Source organism: Rhinolophus sinicus, chromosome 12 (genome assembly GCF_057876585.1).
Source record: "Rhinolophus sinicus isolate RSI-liver-muscle chromosome 12, RSI-T2T, whole genome shotgun sequence".
In the NCBI taxonomy this organism is placed as follows: Eukaryota; Metazoa; Chordata; class Mammalia; order Chiroptera; family Rhinolophidae; genus Rhinolophus; species Rhinolophus sinicus.
This window is the reverse complement of record NC_142512.1, coordinates 44,097,682-44,118,746: the sequence shown is the minus strand read 5'-3', so window position 1 is coordinate 44,118,746 and position 21,065 is coordinate 44,097,682. Positions and strand designations below refer to the sequence as shown.

The window sequence follows — 21,065 nt, the reverse complement described above, 5'->3', positions numbered from 1 at the left end:
ACAAAGTGGTTGAAGAAGTGGGGGGGGTGGCGGGAGGACGGGAGTAACCTAAAGCTAAAATATTAGACACCCCCCTACTGCTCGCTGCCAGAGTCAACGGAAATGAAGAATCTTTTATGCCTTTCTGTATTTTCTAATTTTCCACAGTGAAATCAGTGTGTTTTTTTAAATGTAGATACCCAGTCATAAAATAGAAATGTGTAGGAAAGTATACCAAACTGGAATGATTTGTTTGTGAGAAATTGAGGTTAGAAGGATAAACATTCAATTCAAAACATTTTATGAACAATTTCTAGGTAACAGTCTTTCAAATAACAGAAAAAAAAAAGGGTAGGACTTCCCAACTCCCCGCACAGTTGGTCCTCCATGACAAGCATCCCTTCAGGGCCCAGGTCCGTCCTCCTCCCCTCTAAGCTCTGGATGTTCACTGGCATAGTCTGGACTCATGGTAAATTTTTGTAGAATGATAGAATGAATATGAACTGAGGGAATTTAGACTTCATCTTGTCAATGCTTTATAAGGTGGAAACTGAAACACAGAAAGGTTAAGTGACTTGTCCAAGAGACTCCAACAATTGGAACCGAGACCTTTTCATAGTCCTGAACAGCAAAATGCCAGTATTTGCTTATATAATTGACCATATAATTTATTGTCTCATATTGAGAATTAAAAGGGGAGTTAGCAGTGATAATCACACCACTACAAACTTGAACCAGGACTGCCCCAGGCAAACTAAGACATAAGAGGTCTGATGATTAAGTTCGCAAACTTGTTGCAAAGATGTTGCTAACCTTTTTTGATATCAGAGGGATTATTCATTAAGAATTTGTATGAACTGGATAAACAGTTAACCATGTTTACTGTTTGGAAGTGCTGAAAAGGCTGCGTGAAACAGTTAGATGAAAATGACCTGAACTTTTCACCAACAATTCATGGCTCTTGCATCACAACAATGCACGCGCTCACACGGCACTGTCTGTGAGGGAGTTTTTAGCCAGTAAACAAATAGCTGTATTGAAATACCCTCCCTACTCACCTGATCTGGACCCCAGTGACTTCTTTCTTTACCCGAATATAAAGGAAATATTGAAAGAAGACATTTTGATGACATTTCGGACATCACGGGTAATACGACAGCTCTGATGGCCATTCCAGAAAAGGAGTTCCAAAATTGCTTTGAAGCATGGACTAGGCACTGGCGTTGGTGCATAGCTTCCCAAGGGGAGTCCTTCGAAGGTGATGGTAGTGATATTCAGCAATGAGGTGTGTAGCACTTTTTCTAGGATGAGTTCACAACCTTAATTGTCCGACCTCATATGGTCACTCTGCACTTATAGAAAGGGACACAAATATGCTACAGGTTAATGTTTACCATGCCCTTGCTAGGTACCAGGCACTGGATTCCAAGGCTTTCTCCTTAATCTTCTTGTTAATCCTCTCAGTGACCCTCAGAAGTAGGTAAAATTCCTATCTCCATTTGGCAGATCAGGAAACTGAGATACTCTGTAACCTAGAGATCAAACATCTTGATAACACAGTTAATAAGAGGCAAAGCTCAGATGGGAGGCCAGGTAGACAGGTTCCAGAGCTGAGCCCCAAACAACTGTTTCACGTACTTGAACCAGATAACCCACAGGCAAGTTGTATTTGGCCATCACAGTGTGATGAAAATGAGGCAACATTTGAAACTGTAGCGATTCCACATAAAAATCTGGATTTCCAGCTTCTCCTGGAAATATTGGGGGGCCTAACAACACTAAGCCAGTGTGCCTGCAGGGAGCCAGTCAGTTTCCCGGTGGAGGTGCCCATCTGGGAAGGAGCTTATCAGCTTGCCCCAGTTCCTACCCATCCTTTTTGCAGCCCACACCCCAACACTGGGGTGGAATGAGATTGGCCATATGTTATGTTTGCACCTTTTTTTTATCAGAATAGAGGAACATTCTTCAGTATTCTGGTCTCTATTAAGAATGATCAGAGAAGGGCGGCTGGATGGCTCAGTTGGTTAGAGTGCAGTGCTCATAACACCAAGGTCGCCGGTTCGATTCCCACATAGGCAAGCCGCGCCCTCTACAACTAGATTGAAAAAAAAGAAACAATGACTTGACTTGGAGCTGAGCTGCATCCTCCACAACTAGATTGAAAACAACGACTTGACTTGCAGCAGATGGGTCCTAGAAAAACACACAGTTCCCCAATATTCCCCCCACCAAAAAACAAAAATTAAAAAAAAAAAAATGATCAGAGGGCTCTATTTTAAAACTAAAATAAAAGGGGGAAGGAGTGCCTCTAAATTAGGCTTCACAATGTCCTTGTGACACACTGCATTCCTTTCACGAGATGTGTCTGAAACACAGCAAAATATGACTCTGAGAAAACATGACACAGTTCCTAATGAGCTTTTGCTCTCTGCTCACTGGCAATTCCCTGACCTTCTGATGGAGTGACATTCAAGGATGACTTGTTTGGTTCTAAAAGGAAAGCATAGCACTCTCTGAAGTTAGCTGAACTGAAAAATCTTTTTTGCTGGGGAACCTTCAGGATCTCCCTAAAACTATATGCCAAAGATTAAACACTTGCTGATCTCTGCAGTGACAGGTTAATGGGAACTTATACACACCTTCTCCAGAGGCACCATGGTGGAGGGTTGGGCGGTTGCTCTGGAATCTGGACCCACCCAGGTTCACGTCCCTTCTTGGGCTTTGGGCTGGCTGCCTCATTTCTGGGAGCCTCACTTTGGGAAAGACACTAATAAGCGCCGTCTCATGGAGGATTAAACGAGAAAACATATGAAAGTGCCTGTAAGCACTCAGTAATGGAAGGCCACTATTGTTTTTTGGTATTAAAACTAGAGCCTTGGTCCTGATTGGGGCCCTGAGCTCAAGAATCTGTTTGTTTCACAGCAGAGAGCCTGGGAACCAGGCTTAGCAGACACTGCACTCTGGATAAAAGGAAACGATAAGAGGAAATACCGCCAGGGACTCAAGTGTTTAAGCTGCTCTTCAGAAGAATTAAAAGAAAAATAAATCACGGTCCAGATGCGGAGTCCTCCCCCCATTCCCATGGGTGCCTGGTCCCTGGCAACGATCCTTTGTTTCTGGCCTCGGAACTTTTGGACCCCTCCTCAGGTGTGCCTGGAAAGGAGATGCAAGAAGAGGCCATGGGCAGTGAGTGTGTTAGGGAAAAGTTAGGAAATTTCTGGAGGGTCAGGGCAGCCTGGGGTATGCTGGTCTCCCTGCCGCATTCAGGTTCTGCAGAAGTAAACTCCAAGGGCGGCTGCAAAGGGAAAATGAGGTCACGAAATATGCAGCTGGAAGGGAGAATGTGAAAGGAGCTGGGGTAGTGCCTGGGCCACTTAGCATAGCAGACGCCCAGGAAAGGAGGAGGAGACAGAGTGTACATGGGACCCTCGCCGGGAGTCAGGCAGTCACGCGGCATTGGGATCCGAAGAATGGGAGGGAGGAAAGGGGTAAGCAGTACAGGCTGAGAATAAAGATGTAGCCCAGGAGTTCGGGTTCTGATTCTGCCATTACATCTAAATGACCTTAGGTGACTCTATTTTCTTACCTACAAACTGAATTATAAAATACCCTCTCTATCTCTTCACAGACTCTTGGGGAGACAAACAGGGAGAGAGCTACGGAGAGAGCTACAAAAATACTAACAGGATCCTTTTATGGTCTCTCCCCCTCATTAAATGGGTTCCTTAAGAGCGGGAGCTGTGTCTTACCCACTTCTCTCCCTGTTCAGGGCATACAGCAGGTGCTTGATACATGTGTGTTGCACTGGACTGGACCAGGGGAGGTGGGAAGGAAGCTGCCCTCTGTCCTAAGGGACGGGTTTACCATCCTCTAAATTATACCCTCCTTTAAAAACAGATCTATGTATGGACAATGAATAGAAGGGAATAAGGGAAACATGAAATTATTTCCTGTGCCAGGAGGTTGGGATTATCTGTAACTTTCTATTATATTATTATAATGTTTCTAGAGTAAATAAAATGGAGGGAAGGGAGACACAGGGGGCATCTTAAGATCTTTGAAGCAACAAAACCTCTCTGCATTTCCCACAGGAACCCAACTCCGGGTTCAGTGTTTGTTGGCTGAGTTTAACTTGTTTTGCCCCCGAAAGCTACAAGGGGTCACAACACCCCAGTACCATCACCACCATTGTGACGTCACCCAGACCTACAATAGACTTGACCTACAAAGGAATGTCTGTACAGGTCGCCCCAGATTCCCTCTCTTTCCCCATCCTTTCACTCCCAATTTCTTCCATACATTTTCAGGTCTATATAAAAAAGTACTGCTCCCACAACCATCACTGTTCCTCCCTCTGATATTAGTTAAAAACCAATGTGGAGACTAGACGAATCGGGGGGAATCACTTCCTAAATTATATAAATGTCCCACCGCGATGCCATACACCTGACACTAATATAAAATAATACTGAATGTCAACTGTAATTGAAAAATAAAAATATTTTTTAAAAGTCAGTGGCCCGGTTAAGAGAGCACAGGCTCTGGATACAAGGCTGGGTTTGAATTCCCCCTCTTGAACTAGTCATTGGACCTCATCATCCCTCCGTGTCCTCATCTGTTGGGTAGAGAAAATATTGCTCGTGTTTACCGCACATAACAATCGCTGAGCACTCAGCATGTGCCAGGAGCCATGCTGGTGCTCCCCACCCGGTGGGCACGCTGCCCCACACAGTGTGAGCTCATGGTAGCAGTGGCCCCAGGGGGCAAGCCTTCTGGAGGAGAATTCAACACCATATACCAAAAGCCTTCAAACACACAAATCCTTTGATCCCCGAATTTACTTTTTAGGAGTTTAGCTTAAGGAAATTCTTAAGAATCTATGCAAAGACTTAGCTACACAGCATCATTTACAGTAGCAATGACTGGGGGAACACGGATGTCCAACCATGTGGTATTGACTGAATAAACTGAAACACAGTCATGCAATGGAACACGCTGCAGACAACAGAAATTGACTTGTAAGAGTTTAGACATGAATAGAGGTCCACAGTGTAACTTTTTAAAAAACTGAATGTATACTATGACCTCATTTCTATTTTCTGCTCTTTGTATTTTCTACAGTTAATGTGTTTGGTAATTAAAAGAGGTATGACCTGAATGTTCACCAAGGAATAAGTTAGGGTACGTTCATAGGTACAGTGGAATCCTACACAGCCAATGGAAGCATTGGGTGGAAATAAATTGACGACATACCGGCTCATGAAAAACGAAGGTTCGAAATCAGTATGAAAACATCTATGTAAAGTCTTACATAGGGAGTGGGAGAGAAAAGAGAGGAGACACAATTTGGAAGGATATTCTCCAAAATGTTATCAGGGCTGTTTCTAAGTGGTGAAAATTTCAGGTAATTTTTCTTTTTCTTTCTTTTTTTTTGGTAACTTTTTTTTTCATTATTTGAATTGTATACAGTGACTCTTTTTCTTACAATCACAAAAAGTATATTCTTACCCTGAAAAAATACATATGTAACATTATCTTTTGGCACATTCAAGTTTACTAACTGAAGCTCCCCACCAGCTCAGATGAGCTGCTGAGGGTTTAGGGAAAGGAGGGCTAGTCAAACAGAAAAGTTGGGGGTACATCAGAGGGAGAACACGAGCTCCCCATGAAGGGGAGAACCCAGTCCGACCCCAAAGGGCTTTGTAAACTTTACTAAAGAGGCAAAGTGTGTGGAGGAGGTGGGGGAATTAAAACTAATAATTCCCAAATAAAATTTTTGAATGAACAACAAGGGAAAGATATTTGTAACAACTATGGCAAAAAATTCATATAAGCCAAGGAGAAAAATATAGAGACCCTGATCATTTTAAGGTTCTAAGACCTGAAGAGATAAGATTCAAGGATATGAACAAACAGTTCACAAAGAAGAAAGACCTATGCCTAATAAGCCCATGGAAAATGTGTAAAGGCACTTGGAATACTGGCAAAATTCTTATTTGCTGGATCTGAGTGTTGGTTACATGGGTGTGTTCAGTTTGTGAAAATTCACTGAACTGAACATTTATGATGTTTTCACTTTCATGTGTTTACATTATATTGCAAGAATTAACATTTTAAAAGCAAGGAATGGATCAACACAAAATAGAGACGGGCTGGGGGGAACGGAGGGAGACAGAAGAGAAGTTGTGTTTACACATAAGTAATGTTTACATTATTCTGTAGTTGATTAAGTGTGCAATTTCTTTAAAAAAATGTACTGTACATCCTTAATTTTAAAATATTGCTAACAAGTGCTAACCATAATCTGAGCCTTCACCCGAGTTGTAATCTTTTTGCTGGTGGAGGTTCTTGCCTTCATGTTGATGGCTGCTGGTTACTAGGGTGGTGGTTGCTGACTGTTGGGGTGGCTGTGGCGATTTCTTAAATGAAACAACAGTGAAGTCTGCTGCATCGATCGACTCTTCCTTTCGTGAACAATTTCTCCGTGGCACGCAATGCTGTCTGATAGCATTTTAACCACAGATTTCTTTTAAAACTGGAGTCAATCATCTCGAACCCTGCTGCTGCTTTATCAACTAAGTTTACGCAATATTCTAAACCCTCAGCTGTTATTTCAACAATCTTCACAGCATCGTCACCAGGAGTAGATTCCATCTCAAGAAATCACTTTCTTTGCTCATCCATAAGAAGCAACTCCTCATTCGTGAACATTGCACCATGAGATTGCAGCAATTCAGTCACATCTTCAGGTTTCACTTCTAGAGTTCTCTTGCTGTTTCTACCACCTCTGCAGTTACTTCCTCCAAGGAAGTCTTGAACCCCTCAAAGTCATCCATGAGGATTGGAATCAACTTCTCCCAAACTCCTGTTAATGTTGATATTTGGACCTCTTCCCACGAATCATGAATGTTCTTAATGGCATCTAGAATGCAGAATCCTTTCCAGAAGGTTTTCAATTTACTTCACCCACATCCATCGGAGGAATCACTACCTATGGCAGCTACAGCCTTACAAAATATATTTCTTAAATAATAAGACTTGAAAGTCAAAATTACTGCTTGATCCGTGGGCTGCAGAATGGATGCTGTGTTTGCAGACCTGAAAACAACATTAACCCCATTGTACATCTCCATCAGAGCTAGAAGGTGACCGGGTGCATTGTCAATGAGCAGTAGGTCTCCACAGTGAGCTTAAAATATTCAGTAAACCATGTTGTAAACAGATGTGCTGTCATCCAGGCTTTGTTATTCCATTTATAGAGCAGAGTAGATTTTGCATAATTCTTAAGGCCTCTATGATTTTCGGAATGGTAAATGAGCACTGGCTTCTTAAAGTAAGTCACCAGTTGCATTAGCCCCTAACAAGAGAGTGAGCCTGTCCTTTGGAGCTTTAAAGCCAGGCATTGACTTCTCCTCTCTAGCTATGAAAGTCTTAGATGGCATCTTTCAATTTAAAGCTGTTTCATCTACATTGAAAACCTGTTGTTTACTGTAGCCACCTTCATTAATTGTCTTAGGTAGATCTTCCGGATAACTTGCTGCAGCTTCTACATCTGCACTTGCTGCTTCACCTTGTACTTTTATGTTAGGGAGACAGCTTCTTTCCTTAAATCTCGTGAACCAACCTCTGCTAGCTTCAAACTTCTGCAGCTCCCTTCTCTCAGCCTTCATAGAAGTGAAGAGAGTTAGGGCCTTGCTCTGGATTAGGCTTTGGCTTAAGGGAATGTTGTAGCTGGTCTGATCTTCTATCCAGACCACTAAAACAGTCTCCATATCAGCAATAAGGCTATTTCGCTTTCTCATCATTTGTGTTCACTGCAGTAGCACTTTTAATTTCTTCAAGAACTTTTCCTTTGCATTCACAACTTGGCTAACATATTTGGTACAAGAAGCCTAGCTTTCAGCCTATCTCAGTTTTCGGCCTGCCTCAGTAGGTTTCTGATTTACAGTGAGAGACCTCGGACTCTTCCCTTCACTTGAACACTTACAGGCCATTGTAGGGTTATTAACTGGCATCATTTCAATATTGTTGTGTCTTAGGGGAAGGGAGACCCAAGAAGAAAGAGAAAGAGAAACAGCCCTGGTAGAACAGTCAGAAACCATACAACCTTTATCGATTAAGTTCTCATGGTTAGTGGTACCCCAAAACAATTATCATAGTAATATTACAGATCACCATAACAGATATAAAATAATTAAAAAGTTTGAAATATTCTGAGAATTACCAAAATGAGACACAGAGACATGAAGTGAGCAAATGCTGTTTTGGAAAAACTGCGCTGAAAGTCCTTTTCTAGACCGTGTTGCCACAACCTTCAATTTGTGAAAAATGCAGTATCTGTGAGTGCAATAAAACAAGGCGTGTCTGTATACGTATTGCAATGTTCTCCGTCTTGGATTAGGTGGTGGGTTCACAAATATTCGTCATATTATAATGTTTTACATATTTTATTTGTAAAATAAAAGAAGACCATGCAGGGAACCAGACAGTTGTGGGCTCTTATGAAGACCGCTGCTATGAAAAACTTGGCTTTTTAAAGAATATAATTTGGGTTCCTTAGATTACCTACTAAATACAAAAAGGGAAAGTACCTAATGAGTTTAGCAGAGAAATCTGGTAAACGCTGCCTGAACCAAGTGATCAAAATGATCGTCACCATCCTCAAAAAAATTAAAAACAGAACCACCAGACGAACCACCAATTCCACTTCTGGGTAACTGTCGGAAGAAAATAAAAACACTAATTGGAAAAGATATATACACCCCTATGTTCATGGCAGCATTATTTATAATAGTTGAGGTGGAAGCAAACTAAGTGCCCAATAATAGATGAATGGAGAAAGATTTCCCCCCGTCTGCATTATGTGTCTAAGATTCACCCATGTGGATGCACGGAGCTGAGGTTCAGTAGTTCACGGCTGCATTATATGTCATTGTGTCTACACTCTGTAATTTATTTATCTATATTTCTTGTGACGTGCATTTTTGTTTTTGCTTTGGCTATTATAAACAGTGCTTCCAAGCTCTTTCCAAACCACGAATGCTCCTCAGATCTTTCAGAAACGAGGTTAAGCATTTATGGGGTTATACCAGAAAATCCTTTCCTCAGGGGCCAAGACTGACAGCAAGGCTGTTTCCTGTTGAATTCCTATTCCACCAGGCTGGTTTGACTCAAGGCTGTTCTCTCTGCGGTCAGGCAGGTTCCCAACCCCATGTCTGAGATTTCAGAGCAGTCTATTGTTGCCATCTTTCTTCTAATGAACTTGAAAAATGGCCCCTAAAATGAAATCAGTGAACCTTTGACTCTATTTATGTTGCTCTACATTTTGGGGGATTGCTCTCAAAATACAAGCGTTGGGAAGGCTTGGTTTTTTTCACCAGTGTCCTCAGCACTAAATACCATGCCTAGCACATTCTCAATGCTCAGGAAAACAAAAACAAAACTGAAAACAAAACAGTTAACTAAATGAGTATCAGTGACCAGGCATGCATCTTCCCTTCATTGTTACCGGTGTGTGCACATTATTTTGTGAGATTGTCTTACGGTCATGAGAACTTCCTTCTTAGACATAGTTCCACATACTGATATTAGCTGTCTATTTGTTATTTAGAACTATATAAACTGTCACGTTAAGATCTCTTAGTCTGCTTAGCCATACTCTTACGGTTAGGTACTTAGACAGTTTCCAATTTGTTCTGCTACTACAAATAGCACTTCTATAAACACTTCTTTCTCTTTGGGATTAACGCCTTATAAATTCCCAAAAGTGCAATCATGAGGTCAAAGGATACGAAGTCTTACATATCTAGTTTCTTACATATTGTCTGAAAGACTGAATCCTGAAAGACTGAACCAATTTACAGTGCCCCAGCGCTATAAACTAGCTTCCTCGGAGCTCGGCTAAGATCAGGTTTTCTGTTTTTACTAGTTCAATTACGTATTTTAAGAGAGTTAATTTCTTTAACTTCTAGTGATCTTTGCACTTTCTACGTGACAAGTTGCCATCTGAGTTTCCTTAAGTGTGATCACCTACAAATTGAAATTAAATTTCACATTAGAATCTAGCTGTTCAATAACATTTAAAAGTAAAGATTCCTTTTCCCAAGAGCGTGTTTTTTCTGGTGTGTCTCACATTAAGTTCTTAAACAGTTTAAGTCCGCTAGAATTTATTTCAGTCCATTGGACTTTTTTCTGTTTACTTTAATTCAGTGCCATATGTTTTCCATGACTGTGACATCATCTAAAACGCTGGAAGGATAACTCTCTCCTCACTGCCTTTCTACTACAAAGAAAAAATTCTCATCACAAGAAAAAAAGATTTTGTAACTATGTGAGGTGATGAATGTTAACTAAACGCATTGTGGCAATCATTTCACATTATATACATATTATAAATCATTATACGATACTCCTTAAACTAATACAGTGTTACGTGTCACTTAAGTCTCAATAAAACGGGGAGGGGGGGCACAGCTCTTTGAAACACTTATCTGCTCTTCTTTTTGTTTTGTTTCAGTAAGTATATGTTAAATGCCACTGTGTTCAGGGCACTGTGCTGGAACCCATACAGGGATAAAAGGGCCCTGCCCCAGGGGTGTTTACAGCCTGGGAAGGGAGAAAGTGGCTTCACCAGGTGGATGACAAAGAGACAAAATGCAAGAGGAGCTCTGGAAAGAAAGGATTCCTCCAGCTGAGGGCAACTCAGGTATGAGCTGAGAGGCATGCAGGCAGACCTGTGGAACCAGGCACTCCTGGTGGAGAGAAAAGCATGTGCAGAGGCTTTCCTGGGCAGACCTTGGGGCATCTGTGGGTGATGGCATGTAGCTCACTCAGTTTGACTTGTGCAAGGGGCTGGAGAGAAAAGCTAGAACCTGACTACGGAAGGCTTCAAATTCTGGATTCAGAAACTTCAGACTTTGTTCTGTTGATGCTTAAAGCTATCCTTCAGGATCACAAATGTGGCAGCAGCGCTGGCTGAGGGTGGAGGGGAAGACAGGAGGTGGAGACACGGATGCAAACTGCATCACAAAGGCCAGAGGAAGAGAGAATTTTCAAAAAAGTGCCCAAAGGGAAGCACTTTTTTTTTTTTTAAAGACAGTACATCCTTATAAGGAACACCGAGCACCATTAAGAATGTGGCAGCTCTACGACCTATCATGGAAAGATCTCCAAGAATATAAAAGAATAAAAATCATTTCTATTATGCAGTATAAAATGCGGTCCTATTCGTCTGTGTGCATATGCATAAAAAACCAGAAGGTTACTACTGACAGCGGTTACTTTTCGGGTGTGGGTTGAGGGGAGAGGGGACTTCAAATTTTGTATTTTACTTCTAGTAAGTGGTCTGTTTTCTGCTGAGCATGCATTATTAAAACTGAGGCTATCAATAGCACCCATACACTACAAGGTACGGCCTGAGTAGTCACTGAATTTGGTAATTTAGAGCCTAATCACTATGACGATTGGGATGCTAAGGTGACCAGTGGTCAGGAAGTGGAAGTAATATGACCAACTGCTCCAGTTTGTCTGGGATGGTCTGGTTTTTCATATCCAAAGTTCAGAGTCCAGGAAAGTCTGCACTTCCTAAGTGAAGGTTAGCTAGAGAAGCTTCATGATGAAGAAAGCGAAGAGAGAGGGTGGTACGTTAAGGGTAAGGACAACTGAGTATGGGTTGTTTTATTTTTTCATGATTTAAATTTACTTCATAGAAAGAATGGTTAGCTTTTACGTACTTACAGTAGTTAACCAAGTGTCACCAAGTGATAGAGTTTAGACCTGCTTTGATTTAAAAAAAAAAAAAAATGTGGCTGTAGGGCTGGCCCGGTGGCTTAGGCAGTTGGAGCTCCATGCTCCTAACTCCAAGGGCTGCAGGTTCGATTCCCACATGGGCCAGTGGGCTCTCGACCACAAGGTTGCCGGTTCAACTCCTTGAGTCCCACAAGGGATGGTGGGCTCCGCCCCCTGCAACTGGGATTGAGCACGGCACCTTGAGCTGAGCTGCCTCCCGAATGGCTCAGTTGGTTGGAGCACGGGCTCTCAACCACAAGGTTGCCAGTTCAATTCCTCGACTCCCGCAAGGGATGCTGGGCAGCGCCCCCTGCAACTAGAAAACGGCAACTGGAGCTGAGCTGCGCCCTCCACAGCTAGGATTGAGGGGACAACAACTTGACTTTGGAGGAAGGGGCCTGGAAGTACATACTGTTCCCCCAACAGGGTCCTGTTCCCCTTCCCCAATTAAAAAAAAAAAAAATGTGGCTGTAGTTAGGACTTTGTATGTTGAGGTCTGTGCTTTTTCATATTTACGTAAGTCCCTTAATATTCAGGTTTTCTCTTCCTAATAAAATAAAAATAACAATTATTTAATATTACTTCCTAAGAAACGACTGTATCCAGCATTATACCAGGCATGTATCTCAACCACGTATTATCTCATTTTTGTGTATTTTTTACACTAATCCTACAAAAGGGTATTATTTTATTTTTTCCATTTTACAAATGAAAAAACTTGAGCCCCTGCCCAGGTCACACAGCTGGTGAATGGCATTAATTACTCCTGTCCTGATTTACATTTCCAGAGGACTGAGAGGAGATGGGAACATTTCTGGCCACGCCCATTCCTGCCTCAGTCTACACTGGGGAGAACCTATCGCCTCCCCTTGCAAACACTTGCTCAGGAGGTTGGGAAAGGCTGGGAAACCGGCTTCTCGTTTTCCCCTCAAGGAGCTCCAAGCCAAGCATAGAAGCTTCTCCATGTCCTCCTAAAGGTAACCCTGGAGAAAGAGACAGATGTGTGACACCTAGGTGCTCGTCTCCCCACAGTCCAGATGGGCCCAAGAGGCAGTGATCAGGACCCCTTGGTGTCCATCTCAGATCCTGAGTCTTGAAGGAAGGGGCAGAAGCAGCCAGGGGACAAGAAGGGAAGGGCATCCCAGGCAGAGGGAACAGTGTGTGTACAAAGGCGTGGAGGTGGGGAGGCAATGAAGGTTCTGGAAGGATGGAGCACAGCATGCGAAGGAGAATAGGGGGAAGGCGTGGTGGCTGGGTCACCTGGGAAAAAGCTGAGGCTTCATAGCCGTCTTCTAGCAGCACAACCAGAAGTTTGGGGGCAGAATGTACAGAGGAACTGAAGTGGGGGAAGGGGCAGGGCTGAGGTGAGGCAGAGACCATGAGCCCATCCAGGTGGATGGGAGGGGTCTACACAGTCAGGGGTCAGCAGAGGGGACAGAGCTCTGAAGAAGAGGAAGGGCAGGAACTTAACCCCTGAAGTTCCACATGCGGCCATGTATGAAGTTTGGGAGAGAGGGTGGCCAACCTAACCTGTCCCCTAAGGGGCTGGAGCTGGCTGATGCTGGCAGGTCTCCGGGGCCACAGAGGCCATCATGAGGCCGTCATCCAGTCTGCCTGTTGACTGACACAGCCCGTAGCTGAGGAGTCACGGGAGGTGCAGAACCCAGGGTGAGTTCCAAGTGCTGGGTCACCACTCCAATGGCCCACCCCACCCAGATTTATAGGATCCAGTCATGGGAAAGTGCTCCTCCCCATCTCATGAAGGACTAAACAAGGAGAGACACTTCTTGTCAGCAATGCTCAGGCCCTCCAAGTGCAGGGACGCCCTTGGAGGTACAGGGGGAGGTGGCCTCCCAAGAACGGGCCACCATCCTCCTTGCTCTGGGTCCTGTGCAGGCTCAGGAAACAGCCACTGCCCGACTGAATGAAGGATCACATCTCCCCTGACCTCAGGGACGCTGGGGTGCCAGGCTGGCTCCTCCTCTACCATGCGCCTTCAGTCACTCGTTCATGCCTGCCTCTTTGGGGCAGCACCTCAGGTATCATGAGGACAACTAGTGGGGCTCTGTCCCTGCCACTCGGGCCCACTGGACTGGGGGAGAAACAAGCACCCAGACAGCGGGAGTGTAACAGAGGGCTGCCCACTCTACCCTCTTCCTGGAGTTCCTCTCAGGAGGACACAGCAAGATGTTCCAGAGGGCTTGGAGCTATGGGGAAAAACCCATCTAGCAGAATGTTCCAGCCTTTCCTAACACACCCATGCAGGCCGAACTTTACGGAGACATAGTGTGGCCTGGTACTGAAGTGTTCAAGCTGAAAAGCCACACCTGGGCTTGAATCCCGCTTTTACCACTTCCGAGTGGTGTGGTCTTGAGCAAAGGACTTACCATCTCTAATCTGTGTGTAAAATGGGTGAGAACACCCTCCGAGGGCGGTGAGAGGTGTCAGGGCAGCACCTGTAGGCAACTGGCACAGCGCCCCGCACCATGTTTTATAATGGTAGCCACGGCTGCTATCCCTTCCTCGCTCCGCAGGGTGCAATGGGGCTCCTATTTAATGCTTAAATCAGTGGTCAATCCAAATGAATACCCTTCTGAGAATTTCCCGGTACTTCTGAATTCATCTCATCCTCCCAAATCACCATACCCTGCAGGCCTCAAAGCCAAGATTTCTCTAGTGTGAACAGGTAGGGACCAAGACCTGGGCTTCGTCCTTCCCAGCCTACACCCTCACCTTGCCCAGGTGAACCTGGCGGGAGGGCCAGATCCCAGTACCAACCATAGCTCAGCTGGGCACCACCCCAGCCCTGGCAGCTCCCAGAAGGTGAGCGGGTTGGAACAAGGAAGATTGACTATTGGGGGGGGGGGCGGACGGGGGAGGCTGGTAAGAAAGCTCTGAACTCCTTGACTCACCAGGAGCTGGGCCAGAAGTGCAGGTGCTTTTTCTGGCGGATTCTGGCAGTAGCAGCAAGTACCTGAAGCGCCTCCCTGCCCTTCAGACAGCAGTCTGTTCCCACAGTGAGGGTTCCCAAGTTGTCTCACACCTTGACCGTATCCCTGGGGCTCTTCGCAACCCTCTTTCCAACCCACACCTCATTCCTTTCCTCAGCAACCCACAGGGGTTCTCCAGGGTTCCCCACCAGGAACTGAAAAGTCACCCTCCCATTTTGACCTCTCAGATACCAGGCCAGCCTCCTCTTTCTCTCAAATCACTTCCCAACCCACTCAGGAACTCTCCATGCCAACCCAGCCAACATCCTCATAATCCCCACAACAACCCAGCCCACCCTGCCGGTCTCGCCCTCTCTGTTCCACTCCCTACCTCTGCAAAGCCTGGTCCCACCCAGCCTCCCTCCAGAGAGCCTTGATGACCCTTTGCCCCAGTTTCTCCTGCCTCCTGCCTCCAGACATTAAGTATCCACAGCCCCAGACTTTCACTTACTAGTTGCATGACCCAAAGCAAATGATCAAACCTCTCTTAGCCTCTATTTTCTTATCTGCAAAATGGGCCCAACATTTTGTGCTCCTTGGGTTAGTAATCAGAAATAAATAAGAAATTGCACATAAAGCATTTAACATGGCTCTTGGCCACGAACAGGCCCCCCACCAATGGAATCCTGCCTGCCCAGCCTGTTAAGTGTTTCATGTTTCAAGCTCCCCCCCACCCAAGGATGCATCTTAACTCTTCTGTACCTTCCCTCCTCCCCAAGTATTTGGCTCAGGATTGAACAGTAAATGTTACAAAAATGCAGTCAATATTGCAATTAACAAAGAGGTCTTCTGGCCACAAACTTTGTAGAGCACCCCATGGAGGTGGAGAAAAATATGGACTCTACCATCCCCACACCACAAGGACACTGCTGCCCCCAAGGGGCGCTGCGGTGCCCCATTGTTTCATCCCACAGGGCTCCCTACTGGTGGTCAGGAAGCCACCTACACGCACCCGTGTCCTAAGGGTAAGTTTCATTCCAGCAGCACTGGCCTGCCAAGCTGAAACCTATCTCCCACAAGCATTTCCTGGGGCCATTCGGCTCCTGCTTCTGGTAAGTTCTTCCCAGTGACTACCTAATTCACCAGGGGTGGTCGAGCATTCTGGGCAGAGGGAACAGGGATGTGCTGGACAGGACCTTCAACAATCCTGCCCTCTCTTCCTCAACTGCTGCCATGGAGACCAGGCCACCCCACATCTAAGCTTCTTCAGGGGTTATCGAAGCAATGCCACTGGGAAGTGGGGCTACCAGTGTGCAGGGATACAGCCTGAGGGAGGGCAGGGGGCGCCAGGGGGTAACAGGGAGGCAGAGGGGGCCCTCCAGGCATCCTCCCTGACAGGGCCTCTCACCAGGGACTTCCAGCTCCCTCTGTCAAAAGCTCCACGGTGGAGGGAAAAGGCCGAGTCAGCACTCTGGCCTTGACTGTCCCTGGGCCTGGCTTTCAAGTGTGCTCTGGGGCTCTGGAATGGCGGTCCTCCTCCACCCCACCCTGCCTGTCTTCCCAGTTCCTTTACAGACGGGCAGGACAGAGACATGCAGGGGCAGCCTGTGTGCTTTGTCCTGCAGTGGGTGGGGAGTTACTGCCTGGTTTGTGTTGGTCCACACTCAATTCCAGGTGGGCCTGGAATTCAGCAGGGAGGGTTCTGCTTGGGGTGAATATGGGTCACACTGGCCTCCACCTCTCAATGGGGGCAGATAAGTGTTTTGGTGGTTTAAGTCACGCCTGGTGGGCGGGCCAACCCAGCGAGCACTGGCTGTGGCAGGAGGCCCTACACCCTCCCGGAGGCTGTCTGGACTTTGCACAAAATTGCAAACACTGCACTGACTGTCGCCTCTCACTCACCCCATCCCCACATTAAACATAAAGCAAGACCTAGGCTGGGGCCGTAGAGACCACACTCCTTGGCAACTCCAGCTTTGGTTCCTGCAAGCCCTCCAGGAAGTGGCTCTTTCCCTTTAACTCACAGATTCTCGGTGAGGGGTCCATCTGTCCCCACACTTCACTGTTACTCTTTAGAAAGAGCAGCAGAAAGAGAAGGTACAGCTTAAGGGTTTTTTTGTTTTGTTTTGTTTTCTGTTGGTTGGGTTTTTGCATCTTTAGCAGCTCTTTGGCAGCCCAAGATCTGTCCACTCTGGAGGGATGCCAGTTTGGTCAGAGCCGCCCACATCTCACACACACACACACACACACACACACACACACACACACACACACACACACACGCTGCCCAGCCTGTTGCTGCATCCTGGTGGCACAAAACTGCCCCACAGGGCTCTGTTCAAGCAGTGAGGATGCTGCACGCCGCAAGCCGTCCTTGAAGACCAAATGTGGAAAAGAAAATATAAAAACCCCGAGATGCCAGGAAGGGCACACAAGCCCTGGCGAATAATCCGAAAACAATCACAACGCATCAGTCCTGGGGAGAAGCAAGGAGACCGACCGGCCTGGAGTCTCCTGGAAGGAGCCTCCTGTTCCCCCGGGCGCGCCCTGCAGGTCCCTGGGCCCAGGGCAGGGCCGGCGCCGGGTGGTCCGGGAGGGCGGGCGCAGGGGTCCTCCCGGAGCCCGCCCTCTTCCTCCGAGGCGGCTCGAGACCCCTGGGCTCCCCTCCCCCGCCTCCCGCCACATCTGGTTCCACTCAGGCCCTCCCACACCTCCAGGCGCGCTCCTCCCCCTCTCCTCCCCCGCTTTCAGAAAAGAGGAGATGATTTTTAAAAACCCAGTCACACACACACGCACACGCACAAGCACAAGCACACACGCTTCGGGGGGGAAAAAAAGAGGGAAAAGTCGAGAGAGAGGCCCATTCCCCGGCGCTCCCCTCGCCCGGCCCCCGAAGTTGGCCAAGTTGGCAGCGCCTTACCAGGGAGGGCGGCGGCGGCGGCGTCCCCCGGGCGGCCGAAGTGCAGACCCCCGAGGAGCAGGACGTAGCGCAGCAGGTGACCAAGCCAGGGCGCGGGGACCGGCCAGCGGGGCCCCATGCCCGCGTCGCGCCGCGCGGGAGACGCTGGGACCGAGGGCGCACGGGTGCGGTGCAGGGTGGCAGCCGGGCGCTGGGCTGTGATGACCGCCCGCGAGGGGCTTGCCTCTTCCTCCGGGCGGGACGAAGTGATGCCTCCCGGGGAGAGGAGGGGAGGCGGAGGGAAGGAGGCAGGCCGGGCGGAGGGAGGGCGGAGGGAGGAGCGCAGAACCCGGGAGGAGGGTGTGAGGGGCAGAGGGGATGGGAAGTGGGCAGCGTGGAAGGGATGGGGGAGGAGGCGCAGGCGGGCGCCGGGCTGGGCTGGAGAGAGAGCTCGGAGGGGGAGAGGGCGGGGAGGCGGAGAGCAGGGTTCGCGGGGTCGAGATGGACCCCGGCGTGCGGCTTTCTCTCGTTTCCCGTTTCCCTCTCACCCCGCCTCGCCTTCCCTCTCTTCTCGGCTCGGGCCCGGAGCCCCAGACGCTGCGTCACAACTCCCCGGCTGGCGCGGGCGGGGAAGCAACTGCAAAACTTTCCGCAAACTTCGCGGCGTGGCGGGACGTGGGCTGCGAGGCCGGGCTGATCGGGGCGGGGGCGCGCAGTTGACCCAAGCAACCACACCCGGGCAGCTGGAGCCCCCTCTATCCCGCCTCTTTTTGTGGACGTCTCTTAACAGCCGAGCATCCGCTACCTTCTCGCCTGGGAGGACCCCTCCCTGGGTCTGGTGGGGAAGGGGCGGAGCCGACAGCTCGGCCACCGGGACGAAGATGGGGTGGGGGGGGGTGGGGGAGGCAGGGCCCCTATGCCATATGCGGAGCGCAACCATTTGCAGGTCTCGTTTTAGCATTTGCGTGACCCCTGTGTCAGCGTCCCTGGCCCAGAGGGGTGTAGTGCTTTTGCTAGTTGGGGCTGTATCCAAAAAACTAAGGAAAAGCGGTCCACTGGATGTCCCAGAAGACGGACATCATCACTCTCACCAGCAGCCCGGCGGCTGGATGGTCGCAAAGAACCAAAAGAAAATCTCATAAAAGGGAGGACAATCCAGTTAGTCCGTCTTATGCAACAAGTCACTGCAGCGCAGAGCATGGATCCGGAGTCAGCATGGTGGAGTCCAGCCCCACCTCGACTTCTGATTCCCTGAGCTTTCTTGGAAAAGTCGCTAGGGATCTCGGGGCTCACAGCCAGACTGAGACATTTTAGAGACCCTAAATGCTGAGAAGATTCACATTCTCCCACCACGAGTAATCAAATAAAAACACTATGAAACTGTAATATAAATTTTATTGTTTCCTGTGCTGTCCACCTCGGTGCTATTTTGGGAAATAAAAAACTCATTTTTTCCTCCCCTTTTGTACTCTTCTTGCCTTGGGTACATCTTTCCCCATCTCTGCAATGAGGGTTAGGGGTTAGAGATGCTTGCTTAGCTCTGTCCTTGTCTGCTGGGCTGAAATTCTTGGCAAGTATCAGCCCAAAGGCTGTCCAGCCCCCGAGTGACCCCTCAGTGAAATCCCCTCTAGTCCCCTGGAAAGACTCCCACTGTCTTTCCGTTTGTCCTAAAAATGGTTAGCAACCAGGCCCAAGAAGCCCCTGGCACCCCACGGCTAGTGTGGGCACGTCTGACAGAACCATAACCCTTCTGGTGACTGCTGCTCCACTCACACACCTTCTTGGGGTGGCATGTTCTGGGACCCCACGCTCGCCAGTCTCTGACCTCGCTGCCTCAAAGGTCATCCTCTTGGCCCCCTTTCTCACAGTCCTGTTATCTACAAGGGGTTTGAGGATTTGCCAGCCTCAGCTAAGCTGCTCACTCTTCTTCCCTGTCTTGAGCAGCCAAAACACAGGATGTGTCTTGTCAAAGTCAACTCACAGGCTTCCATCCGCTCGCTTATCTCTGGATGTGCTGGTCAGTCCTCACCAAAGGGACCCCTTTCCTCTGAAGGGGACCTCAGGCAGGGCTCCCAAGGAGTCCTCCAGGTTCTGGAACAGGGGTGGATGGGCCTTCCCTACCAGGCTGAGTAGGTTTGGGCATTCCTCCCACCAGCAGGGCAGAAGCCAACTGCCTGACATCACCAGCGAATGTCGTGGGTCCAGCAAGGCCACCACTTGCCGGGCACGCAGACGCTCATTTCTTCATTCACCCATTTAACAACCACTGATGGCTAGCTCTGTGCTAGTTGCTGGGGAAACAAAATGAGCAAACCATCTCAGAAGAGTTTTGTTTAGTAGGGAAAATAGACATAATTTTGCCATATTCCAGGCAGAGAAACTGCCACTCAAGGGCTGAGGAGCATGTACGTACGTTGTGCTAGCAGGGACGGACACAGTGCTAGCAGGGACGGTCGTTGTGCTAGCAGGGATGATGGACGTTTGCTCCTCTGAGGCCCTGATCTAGTCTCTGACAAGGGTGAGACTTCCTGCTCAGCATGCCAGGGCTACACATTGTATTCTGCTGATTGTCTGGGCCCATGTCTGCGGCCACCATCTGTCTTAGATCTTGGGCTCACAGGGCTGAGAGCTGGGCCACGTCTGGGCCATTCTCCCTGTGGAGAATCCAGCCCCGTCCCCCACTGCTTAAAGATTATGTGCAGAAGCCGTGGTCACAGCCTGTAGACGTGTTGGGTGTTGGGAGGGCTAGGGCTTTCAGAGGGACCCCCCACCCGACCTAGACTCGCATCTGATTTCAAAGAAGGGCCAGTGTCCTCTGTACCCACAGCCTCCTCGCCACTCCTGTTAGAGCTCCGTTGAACTGCCGTTTATTAGTATCACTATGTGCCAGGCACCAGGCGAGGTGCTGGGGACTTAGTGACTCTGGCCTGGTCCAGGGAATTTTTGCCAAGATTGGAATCAATACCGAGAAGTACCTCTCCTTCACACACTGACCATTAGCCAGCCCAGGCACTGCCCATTTACCGACTGCAAAAAAACCCAGTTTAGTGGAAGATGCAGACTTTGGAGTCAGAGATCCCACTTGGAACCTGGCTCTCCCACTTACCAGCTTTGCGATGTTCGGTGAATTCCTCAAGCTTTCTCTTGCATTCACAATTCCTATTTGTAAATGAGACAGTGATGTAGGGGATGTCGGATCTGCCGGCAGTTTCTGAGTGCGGGCCGGGATCCTGTCTCGTGAAGCCGAAGAATGGAAACACGGACCAGGGAGAGGCAAAAAGTTTTAAAAAGAGGATAGTTTATTAGAGGCAGGAGAGGAGGTTGCAGCTCCGGAGAGGGATGGGGGTGGTCCCGTGACTGAGGCAAAAGCTCCTACTTTTATACCTTCCCTTTGCCTGTTTGGGGAAGGGGAGCTGTTTGGAGAAGGGAACTGTGTGAAGAAGGGAACTAGCGCCTTTTAATGAAATTCG

General features: G+C 48.0%; 1 protein-coding gene across 5 annotated transcripts in view; it reads right to left on the bottom strand.

The window, feature by feature from the left end:
* MRC2 (mannose receptor C-type 2) overlaps positions 1-17,920 on the bottom strand; it is a 51,261-nt gene extending 33,341 nt beyond the window's left edge. For 4 of the 5 annotated variants that reach the window (XM_019733026.3, XM_019733027.3, XM_088802313.1 and 1 more), the window contains exon 1: positions 17,617-17,879. In XM_019733026.3, the coding sequence (XP_019588585.2) occupies positions 17,617-17,734 (118 nt within the window). In that variant the 5' untranslated portion in view covers positions 17,735-17,879. Of the gene's footprint in view, positions 1-17,616 lie in introns of all 5 variants that reach the window. The other variant, XM_019733029.3, reaches the window with a different exon arrangement.
* Between the last annotated feature and the right edge of the window lie 3,145 nt (positions 17,921-21,065).